This window comes from Cydia splendana, chromosome 21, assembly GCF_910591565.1.
Source record: "Cydia splendana chromosome 21, ilCydSple1.2, whole genome shotgun sequence".
Classification (NCBI taxonomy): Eukaryota; Metazoa; Arthropoda; class Insecta; order Lepidoptera; family Tortricidae; genus Cydia; species Cydia splendana.
Window position 1 is genome coordinate 11765369 of NC_085980.1, and position 19954 is coordinate 11785322.

Here is a 19954-nt window from a genome sequence, read left to right on the forward strand (position 1 = left end):
AATGTATTTACATTAATCATTTTTAGGGTTCCGTACCCAAAGGGTAAAACGGGACCCTATTACTAAGACTTCGCTGTCCGTCCGTCCGTCCGTCTGTCACCAGGCTGTATCTCACGAACCGTGATAGCTAGACAGTTGAAATTTTCACAGATGATGTATTTCTGTTGCCGCTATAACAACAAATACTAAAAACAGAATAAAATAAAGATTTAAATGGGGCTCCCATACAACAAACGTGATTTTTGACCAAAGTTAAGCAACGTCGGGAGTGGTCAGTATTTGGATGGGTGACCGTTTTTTTTTTGCTTTTTTTTTGTTTTTTTTTTTTTGCATTATGGTACGGAACCCTTCGTGCGCGAGTCCGACTCGCACTTGCCCGGTTTTTTTTTCGTATTGTATGAAGAACGTACGGAAACAAATCCTTTCTATTTTCACTACACTGATAGCATTTGAAGTTCCATTCATATAATGTATTTACATTAATCATTTTTATAAGGAGCGTGCATTATTTCTTTTAGGGGCAGCACAAGCCCTGTTTAACGCGAAATATAGTTTCAAGCTTAAGTTTCCAATTTACGCCACAAGATGGCGGAACCTACAACGCGCAAGGTAGCGTGCGTGAACTGTAACTAGGGAGCAGCACCTGAGGGGCTACCGCGAAAACCGAAATTCGCAAATTGCGGGGATCTTTCTCTTTTACTCCAATGAAGGCGTAATTAGAGAGACAGAGAAAAATGCCCGCAATTTGCGAACTTCGATTTTCGCGGTTATAGCCCTGCTTTGAAGTGTCAATGTCAAGTTTATGTTTCTGACTTAAGCCACGTGATGGCAGTGTCAATAACTTTAATACGAATAGCCAGTCCTATTCAGAGTTAATAATCTAAAGTAGCTGGAGGCCAATTCCATTATGAAGTTAATTTTCATTCTATTTACAGAAAATAAAATGAGATTCTGCGATAGGGAAGCGAGTTAGGTAACTTGATAGCAATGTCGAAGAAGGTGTTTGGTTTCCATTAAATACGAGAAAAATAAAAATAAATAAATAATTGGGATAAATGGAGACAGGAGGGATACTAATAATATTTCCCAATTATATGAACGTGGCTGAAAGCAGTTTAATTGTTACAATCTTTGAATTGGAATTTACCGTTTTCAAAAGGGACCGTTTTCAAAAGGGACCATTTTCAATTTTCAACTAAATAAATGAGTTAATAGCCAAAAAAATGTCTAATGGCTCGTCTACACGATGGGCCAACGCCGGCCACTCTAAGGGACGCATTTATGCGTTAGAGGGAGCAAGTGATATTGCTATTTCATTCTACAGCATGGCTGCGTCCCTTGGAGTGGCCGGCTCTGGCCCATCGGGTAAAGGAGCCATAAGGTTTTCCTATCTGTCCTCAGTTACCCCACTTGACGCTAATTATAAATGGCGCTGTCGAACATTGTTAATTTATAAGATTTTATCCATTTATATAATCAATTGAATTGACGAATTCCTTCGTGACTGTGTTTTATCATCTATATAATATATACAAAATTAAATGGAAAATTCAAAATTTGCCACTGAAATTTGAACCTATAGTGTAGGAAATAGAGTTGATTGTCCGTTGTTGGAAAATTGAATACGATTTAAATTTCATCGAACCGAAGAGGTACTATAGGTAGGACCTTGGGCTTTAGGAGGATATTATATGGGAACTAACTTTAGCTGCACATGCAACATGTCCTAGCCATCCATGTGGCAGAGATGAAGATGCTGAGGTTGTCAGGCGTCTCCAGGATTGATAGACATAAACGAACACATCCGTGGTAGCCAAGAGTGAGAGACGTCGCCGACAAGCTCCAAGAAAGTCGGCTGAGGTGGTTTGGCCATGTCAAAAGAAGGCCGCCTGAATACGTAGGCAATAGAGCCCTTAGCTTCGCCTTACCAGGCCCAAACAGGAGCGGCAAACCAAGGCAGCGGTGGCGTAACGTCATCGCCAAAAATTTAAACGCCGGTGGGTTAGCGGAAACCGATGTCCAGGATAGAGCGAAGTGGAAGGAGAAAAGTAGGAAAGCGGACCCCGTCACAGTACGGGACAAACGCTAGGAGGATGATGATGATAACTTTAGCTGTTGAATATTTTTTTATAAACCATTATATTGTATTAAAACTCCACGCAATCAGCTGTCATACTAAAATGTGCAATAGAAAAGGAATTTAATTTATCATAAATATTTATTTACTGCACTGTATAAACTTTATTTCCTGAAACTGTAAAAAGCCACTTATTGCTTAACTGGCTGCCATAAAAAATGATGAAAATATCAATCGTAAAAGTTTTAGGAAATTACATTGAGCCGTACTACCAACCTAAGTGAAAAATATTTATAGGGCGGTACAGTCAGTATCATATAGGGTAGAATTATATACCAAGGTAACTTGGCAGCGATTTTGATAGCACATCAGACTGTGCAAGTGTTATTTTAAATGTCATAATTTTATAGAAGTTTGACGTTTAAAATAACACTTGCACAATGCACAGTCTGGGCTTTCAAAATCGCTGCCAACTTAGCCGGGTCTGTGGCAAATTATGCATATCGCGTCACTTTTTAATTTTATGGGCATACCCCGGTTTGACGGGTGCATTTTTGTTTGACATTAAAAAATGTGAGAACATGTGAATCTTACTCTAAAGGCGCACTTCACCATCCCACTAACCCGGGGTTAAGCGGTTAAGCCGTTTACCCAGTGTCAAATTCCAGGTTTAACTGGTTAACCTCAGGTTAGTGAATGGTTCAAGCGGCCCTAAGAATCATTCGGTTATCTAGTTGAAAAAAAATCTCTTTTCATTACAGTTTGTTATTTTAACGATGTTCCTTATTAATACAAAATTATAAAAAAAAACAATGTATTTTTTAATTTATGAAAAGGTATTATAATGAACCGAAAATAAACGAGATTTCAATTTCCAATATTATGAAATGCCTGCGCAAATTTAAAAGCAATGTGATATAATTGGAAATTTCAAACAAAATATAAACAGGCGTTAGACAGAAGACCGACAGGCAAATTATGATTCTAATAACTGACTTGGACATGAATTTGATCTGGATTTGTTTTTAATGTAATCTGTCAGCTGTGACATTTATTAACGGAGGCGCGGCGTCGTGCGAGCAGTCTTTCGGCTCGATTCGGGAAATGAATTACGGCCCGATTCGAACTTTAAGATAAGTCAGTTAATAAGATCTAGAAACGATATGGATTAGATATGTATGTGTCAAATGTGACGTTTCTTCAAACAAAAACGTCACTTTTGACACTGACACATCTAATCCATATCGTTTCTAGATCGATTAATTGACTTATCTGAAAGTTCGAATCGGGCAGTTAGAGATTAACTAGATACGATATAGTAAAGATATGTGGCATTCCACGGCAAAAGGTACCTTATGGCGGCTGGCGCCGCGATTCGGGAAATGAATTAGAGATTAACTAGATACGATATAGTAAAGATATGTGACGTCCCACGGGTAAAGGTACCTTATGGCGGCTAGCGCTTACGTCGCATAGCGCCGCAATAATATTGGAGCGGCGTTAATAACAGCGTAAGCGCCAACCACCATAAGGTACCTTTACCAGTGGGACGTCACATATCTTTACTATATCGTATCTAGTTAATCTCTAATTCATTTCCCGAATCGCGCCGTTTCTAGGCGGATTGCCTACACCGCGCCGTGATACAAGGTTTCACGCCGCGCCGCCCGCGCCTCCGCCGTGCCACGCCGCTACGTGGGTTCCTTATCACAGGACCCTCATCAACGTTGCAATAAAACCCTTCTGGGGTCGTTATCTATCTACAATGTTTGTGAACAAAACTTCCGTGAGACACAGATATATTAAATATAATTATTAAAAACGGCCGTGGAGTGACCCGTTTTTAATATTATTATATTTAATACAATGTTTATGAGTCAGTCCGTGGTAACCGATACTACAAAAAATTGTAAAATTTTGCCGACTTTTTTGTGAGAAGCTCGGGAGGCCAATTTGAAGTTACGGCCCGATTCGTACAATGCGTTTTTCGTACAAATTGATACAAGTAGACATAGAGATTTTTCTAGCACATATTTAGTTTATCGGTACCTATGTATCTTTTAAGTTTCATATACAAAGGCCACATTTGGAAATAAATGAACTAGAATAGGTAAACTTAAATATTATTATCGGAAGGAAGTCACTAGCATTGCCTCGTTCGTGCTAGAAAAGTCTATATGTCTACTTATAAGAGAAGCGGTAAGATACCGATCTGTCAGTGTTAAAAGTGACATTTCTCCAACCAAAAACGTCACTTTTGACACTGACAGATAGGTATCTTACCGCTGTGACATCTTATGAGCATTGTTCGAATTCGGCGGTCAGGGTACGTTCGAATTGGCCTGTTCTACGGTTATTTGTTGCATAAATCTTCAGGTAAACTGACCCCTGAATTCAATACCCAATTACTTAAAACAAAGGTCTCCCGCCGACCTGTGGCCTGAACTTCAACCCAATTAAAATGATGGGACGATTTAGATGATCACCCCATCGTTTTAATTGGCTTGTCATCATTTTAAATTGGTGATCACCATTTTAACTAAAACCCTCCTTGCTTCGTTATCCTCATTTATTAGGGCAAGGACCAATTGAGCCCACATACGCAACGTATACAATGCTTTATGATTCTTAAGATAATCTGAACCCTGAAATTTGTAGGTATTTATCCTTGGAACCATACAAATCATATGCAACGCAACACATGACGAGCAAGTTTCTAAGGGGTATATATTAATTCCCATAACGTAATACTACTAATTCAAATTGGCATAACTTATATTACTCATAACTTTTAAATCGCATAACATTATTCCGCATAACTGAGTACGCATAATGTTAATGCGCATAACGTAAATTGTCATAACGATGACTTGGGCTAAATGTAAGATGCATATCGTGACTTTGCATAATTATTAAATGGTATAAATATAAAAGGAAGAAAAAAGATTCTTCCGTTACCAAAAAGCGGTATTTGGAAGCAATTGTAGCAAATTTAATGTTTGGACTAATGGAATGTTACCTTATCACTAAGACTCTACTGTCCGTCTGTCTGTCTGTCTGTCTGTCACCATGCCGTATCTCATAAACCGTGATAGCAGTTGAAATTTTCACAGATGATGTATTTCTGCTGCAGCTATAACAACAAATTCTAAAAACCGGCCAAGTGCGAGTCGGACTCGCAAACGAAGGGTTCCGTACCATTATCTATAAAAACGGTCACCCATCCAAGTACTGACCCCGCCCGACGTTGCTTAACTTCGGTCAAAAATCACGTTTGTTGTATGGGAGCCCTACTTAAATCTTTTTTTTATTATGTTTTTAGTATTTGTTGTTATAGCGGCAACAGAAATACATCATCTGTGAAAATTTCAACTGTCTAGCTATCACGGTTCGTGAGATACAGCCTGGTGACAGACGGACGGACGGACGGACGGACGGACAGCGGAGTCTTAGTAATAGGGTCCCGTTTTACCCTTTGGGTACGGAACCCTAGAAAGTATGGAACCCTCGGTGGGCGAGACCGACTCGCACTTGGCAGGTTTTGTATTAATAAATTCAATCATTTTAATGGTACTTACTTAGGCCGGTTCGTTTTGGAGTTTTATCCTCTTCTTCCTCGACCTTGCTGTTGGATTTCTTCGGCACTTGCTCCGAAACATCTGAAATTATAACGAAAACTACTTTAAAGACTATGTTAATAATGAATAATTAATTAAATTTTATCAAAAGATACATGAATAATTTTGTGCTTTGTTAGATTATCATAATATTAGTTAGCCATTTTTTGAAATTCAATAAGAATTCTTATTTTAGGGTGTATTTTTAAATTCATTACCATTTTTATACGCTAATTAGCAATTTGAAGGCAATGACTGACGACATGATCCTTTGGAATTTAAATTAACAAATACATTTCTAACTACGAGAGGAACAAAATGAAGAAGTTTTTAACAACACAAAAGGCAAATACATTTATTAAAACATTTATGAAAATGAAACAAGCATGTATCGTAAATTTATCGTCTAGCCGCCCAGATGTCAAAACTTGCCAAGACAAATGCAATTTTGATTTGTCAAAACAAAGATTCGAATTAGAATAGAACAGGAGTCCTTTTTATAGGTCTCTGGGCGGCTAGAGGATGAACCGACAATCAGGCAACCTTTCGACATGGTAGGCATTGTAGGCAATATTGAGTAACAGGCCAATACACTGACATCAGAATTAATGATGATGAATCATGTTATTTAGGTGTCAAGTGTCGCCCGCGCTAATACATGTACGGACAAGCAAGTACGAGCGAAAAACACGTTATTTTTTATGATACAACAATACAAATCCTGTTTATTTATTTATTTTATTTATTTATTTATTAGGTTCGCCAACAGGTGCAATACAAAAAATACTTATAAATAACAAAGTTATAAAATAATATTGCTAGAGTATTCACCCAATTAGGTACAAGCAAACACGGCATGCTTGTAACAGATATTGCTTACATATGTTTTTTATCCTAAGTACTAAACTAGTAGCTACTAAATATAAATCCAGGTTGTAGTAGAATACAGAAAATAAGCTTAGTAACTAATGAGTAATGACATTGATACTACTTTCCATAGTCTAAATTGATAATAATATAAGTTTACAATTTTTAAGTTAGGTTCTCTAGGAAGCAAATGATGAATTCTAAATAATTATATGAGAAAAGTTACACTCAATTTGGAATTTACAGTTTTGTCTTGAGTCTATGTAGATAGGTTTTAAACTGATTTAGTGTCATCTTCAAAATGTCAAGTCGATTCTGTTTATATAATAGGTTATGCTCTCTACAAATTCTAGGTATTAAACTATGAGAACCAACGTTTGTTCTATAAGTTTTACATAAGAAAGGCCGAAAATTAGCCAGTCGAGAATGCTGTCGCGGAACAGTCCAATATATTTGCTGCAAAAGCTGTGGGCAGTCTAGCGTTCCCGAGACAATTTTGTGTAGTAGCGTTTGGTCAGAAATCCAACGGCGGTCCTCGAGAGAAATCATTTTAAAAAACTTTAATCGTTTACGGTATGAGTTTAGTGAGCGCAGTTTCCCCTGATGAACAGTTTATAGCACAACCTCCGAATAAATGTACATGGAAACACACATAATACACATAGTTGCCTACACATGTTGCAGTTGCCTATTTAATTGTTTTATTCAACTATATCCTAGTAGTAGAGTATTCAACTATAGGCTGCGATGGTATGGTCACGTAAAAAGAGGGCCTTCTGACTACGTAGGAAATTTGGCGCTACAACTTTCCATCCCAGGTCGAAGATCTAGGGGCAGACCCTGAACAAGATGGAAGGATGTAGTGCTAACGGACATGAGTGAGTGCAAGTTATCCGAGGACGATGTCGGGGACAGGGCGAAGTGGAGAAGGTTAAGCAGGAAAGCTGACCCCGCCACCATGTGGGATGGATAGCTAGGAAGAGAGAGAGATTCAACTATAGCCTAATTTCCTCTCTGGGTTGAAAGGTCAGATGGTCGCGTTCGTAAGAACTAGTGCCTACGTCAAATCATGGGATTACTTGTCAAGCGGACCCCAGGCTCCCATGAGCCGTGACAAAATGACGGGATAACGCGAGGAAGAAGAGAGAGAACTAAGACGAGACAATACCCCTACTAGGTTTAACCAGTGGGGTGTCACTACGCAGTTTAGGTACATTTGGCCGGCGCCCTCCCGGCCAGGGCAGGCGTATTTATGGCAGTGGGCTGCCGCTCGACCGCACGATAGTCGTGTCACGTGACGCTCGTGCAATGAAGATTCACCGTTCGTGCGCCGTTATAAGTTTCAATTTTGTTGCAGGCGGCGAGTATAGGTATAATTTTATACCTAAAGCTGACTTTTGTAAAGGATTGAATTTTCTGTACGGTAGTACTATTAGTTATTCTGTGGTTTAACTAATAAACCCAAACACAATCAGGTTGCGTTGTTTTATCACAAAGTACTTATGGCTATCTCTTGTGTTCATAATCAGATCAGCTCGATGGTACGATAATATTTCATTATACCTAATCATGGGATGTGGGTCTAATTTAGCTTACAATATTTGACGTAAACATATAGTTACAGCCTATAAACATTGCCAGTTAAATAACAGCTTAATAATAAGCTGAAGCAACACAAAATAACGTATTGCTCCTGCTCCCAAGTCAGCACGCTATAACTCGCTTACAAAACTACCTTTAGGGCCATTGTAGGTACTAAAATTTTATTAATATTCATTTAATTAAATAAGCTAACTAAGCAACATATGGAACGAAGTTTATGACTGTTCTGACAAATTTTACGCATATATCGTTGGTTCAATATTACTAAGTTCTATGTTACATTTTCAAGATAGTTGAAATTCGACTTAATGTCACTATGATAATGTTCAAATTTCAGTTCGATAAAAGTGAAACATAGAACCCTGTAATATTGGGCCAGCGATATTGTGGAACGTATAACATAGCAAATGTGGGGTTACACAGTAGAGTAAGAATGAATTTATACTATTAGAAGTATTAAAACAAATTAATTTATTTTCATAAAATATATTAATTATTATTTATTTTCATAAAATATATTTTGTTCTTATTTCGAGTAGAAACAATGCTATATCAATTGAAACTGAAATAAATTTCATATACTAAGAAAACGTGACCCAGGCTTTCAGAGCCCAAGGCTGGAATCGATCAGCGTCCCCTGCTATCGCGGCAGGTGTCTGAGCCATTCGGCCACCTGGGTCACGGTGGCATAGGTCGAATTTTATAGGCCTTGCTCACTTTTTCTTAGAATATGACATTTATTTCAGTTTATAAGAATGAATTTCTTTGAAACAGCGCTCCACGTTTACGTTCGATATAATTTTGATACCACTCATTATAAAGTAGGCAAGTCTTAAGTAAAAGCACAGAAAAAATAATAATACCTACTAGGTACAGAAGGTTCACTCTCTAACAAAACGCGTCTATTATGAGAGATACAAGCGCAGGGCGCGAGCAGGCGTCCGTTCCGTAGTGGTACGCGCCGCGGTAACTACTACTGCTAGACACCGAGATTGGTGTGGGCCGCATATGACCGCACGTACTCGTAGCGACGCAACGTAATAGCGGAGTGAGCCACGCCTGGTAAAAGTCAAATATCAATATTCTTTAAAATATTGGTGATTGGCGCGTATCTCACGCACAACTCTCACTTTATTTTGCATGCACCAATGAGCGTAAGTGATCTTCAAGGTCGTATCAAAATAAGATCGAATCCGTAACAATATGTTTGCATCGAGCTCCCCAGCTGAGTTTAATTTACGTGTATAGTGTGTAGCTTTCAAATAGAGGTCGACGGCTAATCCTATACCGCTCGTGCCACGTTCCACAACCACCTGCATAAAAAATACGTACTACGTTTACTGAGTGCCGGCGAGTCGAACGCTACAGAACCAGTCTAAAATGTGTCATCGAGATGCGTAACAAAGGCGCGTTATCGGAGAGCGCACCTACACTGGTTTTTTGAGCGTTGGACTAGCCCGCGCTCAGGTTCCAAATAGAATAATTAAGACCCTTTTTTGCAGGTAAGTAGCACGTGCGGTTTTACTTAACAATAGACAATAGGATTAGCCGTCGAGCTCTATTTGAAAGCTACACACTATACAGATGTAGTGCATAATTGTTTTCCATCGTACTTTCTCGGAAACGTTCGTATTCGTTATGCTACTTCAGACAACCTCAGTACTTTTTGTGCCGAGACTGAGTGAAATAGCAAGACACGTTCGTACGTTTCCGTGAAAATATGATGGAAAATAATAATTACACTTATTTATTAAACTACTGGTGCTTGAGCCATACTGTGTGCGCAATATGACGAAAGCCCACATTCGCGTTATTATTTTATTGTACAATATATCCTGGCGACACACTGATCCGAATAAACAGTGCACATTTATCACGAGATTACCCTTTTGTCCATTTTGAGGAAAAACAAAATAGGTAACTGTGTCAAACATTTCAGAACAAGTTTTCGGCAAAAATTTCATTTTTGGTTCAAGCTTTGATCGCCGACTTTTTATCCACTGGCAATTAATTACTCATCGAGACAATTCTAAAAACCCAAAACACAATTAAGTTTCGTTGTCTCATTATTGTCTCATTTATTTATTTGTTCCAAAAATTACACAGCATTACAGTTAGTAGGTACTATTTCACTGTGAAATTCAATAAAATATTTTTTCACAGAGATCCTATGGTCACCTCCTGTCTACATCATCAGATCAGCTCGATGGTATCATAATATTCATAATATTGCATTGTTACCCCGACTTACATTTATGTATGCCAATTTTCAGCTTCATTGGAAGTCGGGAAGTGGGTCAAATTTCTCAAACCTCTATACTATTTTCGAATTGAATTAATAAAATAATACTTTTTTAATATGTAGGTTAAAAAGAATTTATTCCACATACAGAACGACCCTAACGAATGTAAAAAAAGGACACGACTTTGAATACATTCATAAAATATTTTATATTTACCCCAGTTTTATACCTTTATAAACTTTTTATGATATTTTAGCGTTCTATAAAATGGACATTCTAAAACTCCCCAACGACGATACGAGATGGGAAATTATATCAATATATTTTAAGCCCCTTGATTGTACAAAGGAAAATGCTGAGGCAAATTTTTAGGTACCCTCCGAAATCGGTATTCCGATTTTAAAATCTATGAAGAATAATAATCGTTAGTGTTGTGTGTCGACAGAGTAACATCCCTAGTGCGCAAAACGTTCAAACTGATAAACAAGACCAAGTGCGGGTAGTTCGGAAAACTCGCGCGGCTAGAAGATGTTGATGTCAACTTGAGCCAGTCTTCTCCGAGTTCTCCGAGACCACGGGGACAACGCCGTCCTCGAAACGTCGGAGGTAAATCTTAAAACTTAAATACGCGATTAAGTCCCGTTGTCCAATTTAATAATGTTTAATAATAGTGAAAGTTTAAATCAGTGTATTGATCTGCCGTCAAATGGTAGAACGCTGCAAGTCAAAAAACGCAGTTTTGAGAAAAACGCATTTAAAGGTTTAAACATTCCGGCCTTTGAAACACCCATTTTTTATATACTTATAAGGTTGAAATTTACACAATATATACCTAAGAGTGCATTTTATATAGCCGACTAATGAAAATTTTATAAATTAGTGTATTTATTTAAATATTAGCGATAAAGTGTTTTGCCAATAAGATCCAACAAAAAATAATCTATAGAAGTTCTTAGCAAAACGCTGTAACTCTATGGTTACATCATTTTGCCACAATTATTTCCTAGTTGCATCGTTTTGGCCATTAGGTTATAACACATAAAGTGATTAATTAAAAAAAGAAAACATTGTATGTGTAATTCTTAAAATGGATATGTAATTTAAAAAAAAGTAATAATTAGGTAATTGAATTTGTTTTACTTTCAATTTTGATAAATAATATTAATATCATTTTTTTAGTCTCTTGCCGCGTTTTGGCGTATTCTATGCTCTTAATTTAACAATATTATAATGCAAGCAGAACGCTGCAGGTACCACTTACAGCGTTCTGCTTTACCCAATGTTATGATGTATTAACACGACACAGAAATAAACACGCGTGTTAAAGCTGTTTTAAAAATCTTATATGTATGCATGACCCACGCACACATGCATATCGTATTTAATAAGTACTATCCTAAACACACTTCAGTCTTCAATAAATCGTAGAACAAGCAACACTCATTTGTATTATTTCAAAAAACAGCAAGATCCAAAATCAACCTTATTACAAGCAACATATGGTCCATACCGAACCGGATAGCAACAAAGAAGTCTGGAGCCGGAGACCCGAGAACAAAAGCATTCCAGAGCGATAAGGCGGCCGGCGACTGTTTTTTCATAGTGAACATTTTGTGATCTTTGCATTTAAAGTGTAATACTTTGATCTTTGCATTTACTTTGCAATTAAATAGCAAGTTATAAAGTGAATAGACATGAAACATTTGAGTGCAACTAATCAACATTAAGGTTGAACTTTTTCGTCGTTTATATAAGGATATTTACGTGAAATTTAGTGAAACAAAATATCAAATATGGAACAATTAATAAGTTTGTTACAAGATACAGCAACTATATTACAAAAAACTCAAACAAATCTCAAGAAATGTCCTAAAGCACGACTTACAAAGGGGTATCTTGAATCGCGATTAAAAAGCATAGAACACTACTGGAGTATATTTCAAAATGCGCATCAAGACCTTCTTAAGTGTACACCTACGGAAAAGCGAATGGATATACCATATTTGGTTAATGAAGATTACTACATTTATGAAGATTTATACTTCTGTTTAAGTGGCGATATAAAGGACATGTTATCGTCGTTTTCGATTGGTAAATGTAATCATACTGCCAGTACGGCCACTGACAGCTCTAATATAACCGGCGATAAAGTGAAGTTACCTCGCGTACAGCCACCAGTTTTCAGTGGCAGTTATGAAGATTGGCCAACGTTTCAAGACATATTTGAGTCACTTATACACAACAACAGCTCGTTATCCGACGTCGTGAAGTTGCATTTTTTGAAAAATAGTGTCACTGGCGAAGCACAAGCTTTACTCAAGAACATACAAGTAACAGACGCTAATTACGACGAAGCTTGGAAGACTTTAAAGAACCGTTACGGAAACAAAAGAATCATTGTTAATGCTATTATGAAGAGATTATTTTCGCAGAAAAAGATATACTCGCAAACTTCTAACCAAATCAAGTCACTTTTGGACACAACTACGGAGTGTTTGAACAGTCTAAGCAACCTTAAAGTATCTGTCGAGTCCTGGGATCCTATGATAGTGCATTTGATTGTGTTGAAACTGGATACAGAGACCCACAAGGACTGGGAAGAATATTCCTTTAAGAGTACACCGGATGACTTACCGAAGTGGTCTGAATTGAGGACTTTTCTTGAAACCAAATTCCGTACTTTGGAATTTATTCACCACACTACTTCGGCCGTTCCTTCAGTTTCTCGACCGGCTACGCAGAAAACCTTTCATTTAACTTCGCCAGCTCCTTCAAATGAACAAAGTAGCTTGAATACAACACCAGCAGCGACTTCAAGTAGAACATGTATCAAGTGTAATGATAATCACACGCTGAGCCACTGTAAGGAGTTTGCAAATATGGACGTAACTGAAAGAACTGACTACGTGAAAACAAACAATCTATGTTATAACTGCCTACTCAGCGGTCACTCCGTGTTCAGGTGTCGTTTACCAACATCCTGCCAAGTCTGTCACAAACGTCATCATTCTCTATTGCACCACACAAAGAATGAAAATATAAAGGCACATCTTAGTCAGATAGAAGAAAATACTGAGGATGACGTACCAAAAGAAGAAGTAGAAGATGATATCACTGTAGCGACGCACTTCATTACTAAAAAGTCAGATGCTTTATTAGCTACAGCGCTTGTCCTAGTGAAGGGTGAGACGGGGCAAGTGCTCACACTGCGGGCTTTGATTGATCAAGGTTCAGAAGCGAACTTCATCACGGAGAGAGCCGTGCAAATGATGAAACTACACAAGACACCTGTCAGGGGTTCAGCCACAGGACTGGAATCAATGAAGACCTCGGTCAACAGTATGGTACAGTGTGAGCTTCAGTCAAGATTTGACACTGACTTCAACCTAAACATCAATGCATTTGTCTTGTCTACTCGAGTAACCGCTGAACTTCCATCACAAGCACTCACCAAGACTCATCACGCTTGGCAGCATCTTAATGGACTCGATCTGGCAGACCCGAACTACCATCAACCAGGTCGAATAGACATGCTTCTAGGCGTTAAGGTCTATGCACAAATTATAATGAATGGCTTAATCAAGGGTCCTCCAGGCTCACCATTAGGGTGGTTCAAAAAATTTTTTTTTGAAAATACCTTTCTCCACCAGTTTCTTTTCGTTTGATTAGACTTAAAACGGCGTTGTATAAAAATTTAGAGAAATCGGGTAATGTTTAGGGGTTGCTATGATTTGACACTTTTTTGGAATGTACAGAAAAAGTAAGACATTTTTGTAAGGAGCTCTTTAATTAGACATTTTTATATGAAAATGAACATGAAATAACATTAAACTATACTAGTATATTAATTAATTATTTACTAACTTCACTCGGATCCTTATCACCAGAACTCATTTTGAGGATGTTAGATTTTGAAGCTACGGGGTATTTCTTCCTATGCAGATCGACGACGCGGATAAGGTATTGCTTCTGTTCTTCGTTTTTTGTAATGCTTGAATTAAATTTTTGGATCAAAGCAATACCTCTTTCTGCACAGTCATTTACAACTTTCATTTGTTGTACCTTTTTCTGCATATCGACATAAGTTTGATCAGTGTGCCAGTGTGACGGATCTTTTACTAAAAATGCTTCAGATTTCTCTCGACCATTGCTAATAATCAAATCAAATAGAACTGAAGTTCGCTGTGTAAAAAAGTTTTGTAACAGCAACGGCTCCTTTAAATTAAAGGTTTTCCCATCTGGCCTCTTCAAACCCTTTTTTGTTGGCGGTTTCTGAAGGTTTTGGACCATAATTCTCTTAGTTTCTGTAGAAATTCTCGGATCGAACAAAGAGAGACCAACCAAATGCTCCGAGAAGTACCAAAGATGGCGGCTAAATGCCTTCACAACACTGGTGCTAATAATCTTGTTTGGATAATTTTTGGCCTGCGTTATGAAGGTTGCGTCATTCAAAGGAGCCTTTCCTGCTACCGGGGCTTCGTTCCAAAATCGCCCATAAATAAGACTCACAAACAGTGACAATTCCGTGAGGGACCGTTTCTCAGCTGCAGTCAGTTTAAATTGGTCTTTAAACAAATACATTTTTATGCAGTAGATAGCTTTTGCCATCCATCTAGCTTGATGTAGGGCTCCGGGCGCACGAAACTTAGCTTCAGCAGTTGATTCAGAGCTTCCAAGGAATATACGACACAAGTTTAGTAGTTCGAGGTAATCATCTCTGGGTTGTTGATTTTTTATGGCATCGTTGTAATACGCTGTCATTTCTTGGCGGAGTGTAATAAGTTCTGTTGTTGTATACAAATTGTCACTGCTTACTGTAAACTTTTGTTGATCAATTTCAGGCCATTTCTTTTGGAAGCGTTTGAATAAGCTTATATCCGGCCCACTGCTTGGTCCGAATAACGCTTTAAAAACATCTGAGAGGATAACTTCCAAGACATGGTGCCGGCAAGCAATCCAAACGAGCTCTTTGTCTAGTGTTTTTTCAATTAATGAACATGCACCTAAGTTAAGACCGGTATTAGAAGCTGTCGTATCAAAGCAGAGACCGCGGACGTGAGGTTTTATTTCCCACTCATCAAGGACAGTTAAACACGCGGAAGCTTGTTCTTGACCGGTACCCTTTTTGATAGCTGGAACAGCCAAAAGCTTTTCTATTTTACCTCCACTTACAATGACGGCTACTCGGTCTACTTTTTCTACGCCACCGACTATATTAGGAAGCAATTTACCATCCCAGTGTAAAACAAGGGGATTCGAAGGAGAAAATGATGCCTTGTCGGATTCCACAATATGCTCACGAAGCTGGATTCTTTTACGGCGAATAGTGCTTCTCGACAGAGACATCTCTGCGACCGGTGTTCCCAATGCTTGAGCTACAGATCCAATCAAAAACATCGCTTGACGATCAGACACGTTAATACGATCTAACGTAGAAACAACATCTTCTCCAAAAACTTTAGGTATTTTTTGTGGATGTTTCTCATTCCTATCTAACGTGGTGGACGTGGCGGTGGTGTCAAGTTGGAAATCATCAGTAGAAGACAGAGATTCATCACTACCCAAACTCAGATCGATGGCTTGAATGAAAGATTTTTGCTCAGCATTTAAATTAGAACGTGGCTGAGATTTATTTTTCAGTCGTCTTTTCGCAGCCTCTGTTTCCCGCTTCCGCTTTCGAGATTCTTTTTGAAATAGTGTAACATCTGTGCCAGCCATACTACAGCTTGTTGTATCTTCTCGTTGCATGGTGAGAAATATCTTATCTTCTTCGTTTTGCATTATGTTTAAAGCGTCTTTTGCAGCTATATCAAAAAGCTCTAAAAGATCAGATTTAAACAGTGCCTCTTTAACACGACATGACTCTAAATTAGTTTTAATATTCTTTTTTAAAAGGTTGTATGCATCTAAGAGCTTTCTAAATGTTCTTTCTGCAGTGTCAATTCTTTGCGTGGGAATCCTGGCTTTTGCCCAAATTTCTAGAACAGATTTCACCGTATTTTTAATACTTTGTTTCACGGACTTCTTCTCTTCTAAATGATGAAAGTGAAATCTTCTGAGCACATCACCTTTCGACGGAAGTCTCGCATGAGATATTGATTCTGTTGGTTTTCCAATTAACCACACTGCCGCTGTAGCCCTAGTTGATACGGAACTACTAGTCGATGCCATATTTCACTAGTTCTCAAACGGTCCATGCAATTAATTACGCATATCGATTTATCATAAACTTATACCAGATACCTAATATATCATAACGCAAGTAAGCACAACAAAAAACACTTCTTTCACTTACGCAAGTATTAAGAAGAAATGAAACAAATAACGAAACAGGGTAATGAGGGTAAACCTCGTTAAGATTAGGTACTATTGAAATTGGCCGTTGCGGGTACTACGCTTTTTAGTGAATTTTATTACTTCCAAATCATAGCAACCTCTAAACGTTGTCCTAGAAAGCTCAATTTTGGTACATATAATTTTCGTTCATAGTCGAATAAGAAAACACTGGTGGAGCCCGAAAAAATAAAACAATTTTTTTTTTCATACATTCGTGGACCACCCTACTCACCATGTACACAAAATACAAGCCTTGGATGGATTGTGTTCGGAGATGCTGAAGGCAATTCTTCAAAAAATATTATTGTCATGCATCACAAACTGAACTTAGACCTTCTGGTAAAAAACATGTGGGAACTGGAGTCAGCAGAAAAACCAGAACTTACAGCGGATGAGAAACTTTGTGAATCTATTTATGCAAATACAACTACCAGAACAAAAGAAGGAAGATATGTAGTGAAACTCCCCACAAGAACAGAGGAAATAAAGTCAACAGAAGGACAAACAAAGGACATAGCACTGAGAAGATTCAGACAACTAGAAAGAAAATTTGAAAAGGACGAAGAATTCAAAAAGGAATACACCAAAGTCATAGAAGAATATTCAACATTGAAGCACATGGAAGAAGTTCCAGACACTGAAATAGAAGCCCCATCAGTATATCTCCCACATCATGCTGTGATTCGGAACGACAAGGACACATCTAAAGTTAGAGCTGTGTTTGATGCTTCATCTAAGGGTATAAACAATATTTCACTTAATGAAGAGTTACTGGTGGGTCCACAGCTTCAAGAAGATTTAAGGAACATAATCATGAGATGGCGTATGAAGAAAATCTGCTTCGTTGCAGACATACAGAAAATGTATCGTCAAATTATGGTTACAAAACAAGATGCAGATCTGCAGCGTATACTTTGGCGCAAATGTGCAGCTGACCCTATTAAAGAATATCGCCTGCTTCGTGTCACGTTTGGTACAGCATCTGCACCATACTTAGCTGTGAAAACGTTACAAAGGGTCGCAGAAGAAGAAGGAAAACATCATCCAGTAGCTGCAAAAACGATTAAAGAAGATTTCTACATGGATGACCTCATGTCGGGCCAAGATAACACAGAAGACGCCGTAGATGTAGCGAAAAATATAGCAATTATTCTGAAAAACGGAGGATTCGATCTGCAGAAATGGTCGTCTAATAGCACCAGCTTTTTAAAGCAATTCCCACCTGATGAGAGAAACAGTAATGTAAACATGGACATCAACCTAGACGGAACTGTACGTGCACTGGGTATCAGTTGGAACATGGGTGAACACAGTTTTCAGTACAAACTTGAACTACCCCAGCCGCCGATAACTATTACAAAGAGAAACATACTAGCAGAAACACAAAAGTTGTTCGATCCTTTGGGGTGGTTGGCACCAAGCATAATTCAAGCCAAGATGCTTATCCAGCAACTTTGGTTGCACCGATCGAGTTGGGATGATGAAGTAGAACCTGAAATAAAAGAAGAATGGTTAAACATAAGACACAATTTTGAAAACTTAAAGGACGTCAATATAACCAAGATGGCTACACACAACTAAACTAAGACTAGATAAAACTACGATACATGGATTTTCTGATGCGTCTACAAAGGCTTATGCAGCTGTCGCTTATTTAAGAGTAGAAACTGAAGAAGGTGAAATCAAGACGAATATCATAGCAGCTAAAGTCCGTGTAAGTCCAGTGAAGCCAGTGTCTTTGCCACGATTAGAACTGTGTGGCGCTGCGCTGCTTGCAAAGCTGCTTAAACAAATAAGAGAAGCCATGAGAATCCCGGAAAGCCAAGTGTTCGCATGGAGTGACTCAACAATAGTTTTGTCGTGGTTAAAGGGAGACCCTAACCGCTGGCAAACCTTCGTCAGAAATCGCGTGGTGTCCATTCTCGATGATATTGGCGATAAATGGTATCATGTCACATCCCAATCGAACCCTGCGGATATTGCGTCACGTGGTTCCCCGTTACCAGAACTCATCGCACATCATTTATGGTGGAACGGGCCAGAATGGCTAAAGACTCATGACATTCCATTTAATAAATCAGACGCCACGACAGACCTGGAAATGAAACGAACCTTTCACACCAGCTTGGAAGTACAAGAGGAAGATAATTATTCAATTATAAGCCAGTTTGACAATTTTGATGATTTACAAGAACTTGTTAAGACAGTTACATACTGCAAACGCTTTTTAAATTATAAGAAGCTTACCCCGAACCCTACATTCACAACAGAAGAGTTACAAAATTCATTGACGACTTGCATTAAATTGGTTCAACAACAAGCATTTAATGATGATATAACTAGATTACAAAATAACAAAAATGTAAGATGTGACAGTAAATTGAAATCATTAAATCCTTACCTGGATGAAGTTAATATACTCAGGGTGGGCGGTCGTCTTAAACACGCAAATCTGAACGAAGACAGTAAGAACCCTATAATTCTGGACAGTACGAACCGACTTACCTTTTTAATTGTGGCTGATGCTCATCAGAGAACGCTTCATGGCGGACAACAGTTGATGATGTGTTACCTAAAAAGTAAATACTGGATCCTAAAAATGAAACAAAAGGTCAGATCATACATTCACAAATGCCTGATATGTGCACGACAGAACGCCACTGCCAAGAAACAGTTAATGGGAGATCTACCTAAGGAACGGGTTACCCCAGCGCGTCCATTTCTGAATAGTGGCGTCGATTTCGCAGGTCCATATCAGACACTTATGTCAAAGGGGAGAGGATTAAGAACCATGAAATCATACATAGCTATATTCGTATGTATGGTTACTAAAGCCATACACTTGGAGCTTGTCGGAGATTTAACCTCGGAAGCCTTTATTGGAGCCTTCAGACGTTTTGTTGCACGAAGAGGTAGGTGTGCAAATCTCTGGAGTGACCAAGGGAGGAACTTCATTGGAGCAAATAAGGCGTTGGCAGATGCATTTGAAGAAGCAAAGTTGGACTTTGATGGAGGTATAGCTACAAAGCTAGCACAAGATGGAACTCAGTGGCATTTTGTACCAGTATATAGTCCCAATTTCGGTGGATTGTGGGAAAGTGGAGTAAAGTCCATGAAGTTCCATTTAAAGAGAGTCCTTAATTCTCATCTTACCTTTGAGGAATTTTCAACTCTGATCTGCCAGGTCGAATCGTGCCTTAACTCACGGCCTT

At 38.4% G+C, this 19954-nt stretch overlaps 3 protein-coding genes across 4 annotated transcripts in view; 2 read left to right on the top strand and 1 right to left on the bottom strand.

Annotated features, from left to right (window-relative positions):
- Positions 1–19954, top strand: part of LOC134801045 (uncharacterized) — a 50273-nt gene that overhangs the window by 28784 nt on the left and 1535 nt on the right. The gene's annotated exons all lie outside the window — the stretch shown is intronic.
- LOC134801022 (uncharacterized) overlaps positions 1–19954 on the bottom strand; it is a 46569-nt gene that overhangs the window by 10805 nt on the left and 15810 nt on the right. For both annotated transcript variants that reach the window (XM_063773523.1, XM_063773522.1), the window contains exon 2: positions 5656–5736. In XM_063773523.1, coding sequence (XP_063629593.1) covers positions 5656–5736 — 81 coding nt within the window. The remainder of the gene's footprint in view (positions 1–5655; positions 5737–19954) is intronic.
- Positions 17002–18323, top strand: LOC134801340 (uncharacterized). Its single transcript, XM_063773880.1, has one exon. The coding sequence runs from the start codon at positions 17052–17054 to the stop codon at positions 18321–18323; it is 1272 nt and encodes a 423-aa protein (XP_063629950.1). The 5' UTR covers positions 17002–17051.

Excerpts from the sequence above, each read along its gene's own strand:
- LOC134801340 (XM_063773880.1), top strand. The coding sequence starts at position 17,052 with ATGCATCACAAACTGAACTTAGACCTTCTGGTAAAAAACATGTGGGAA.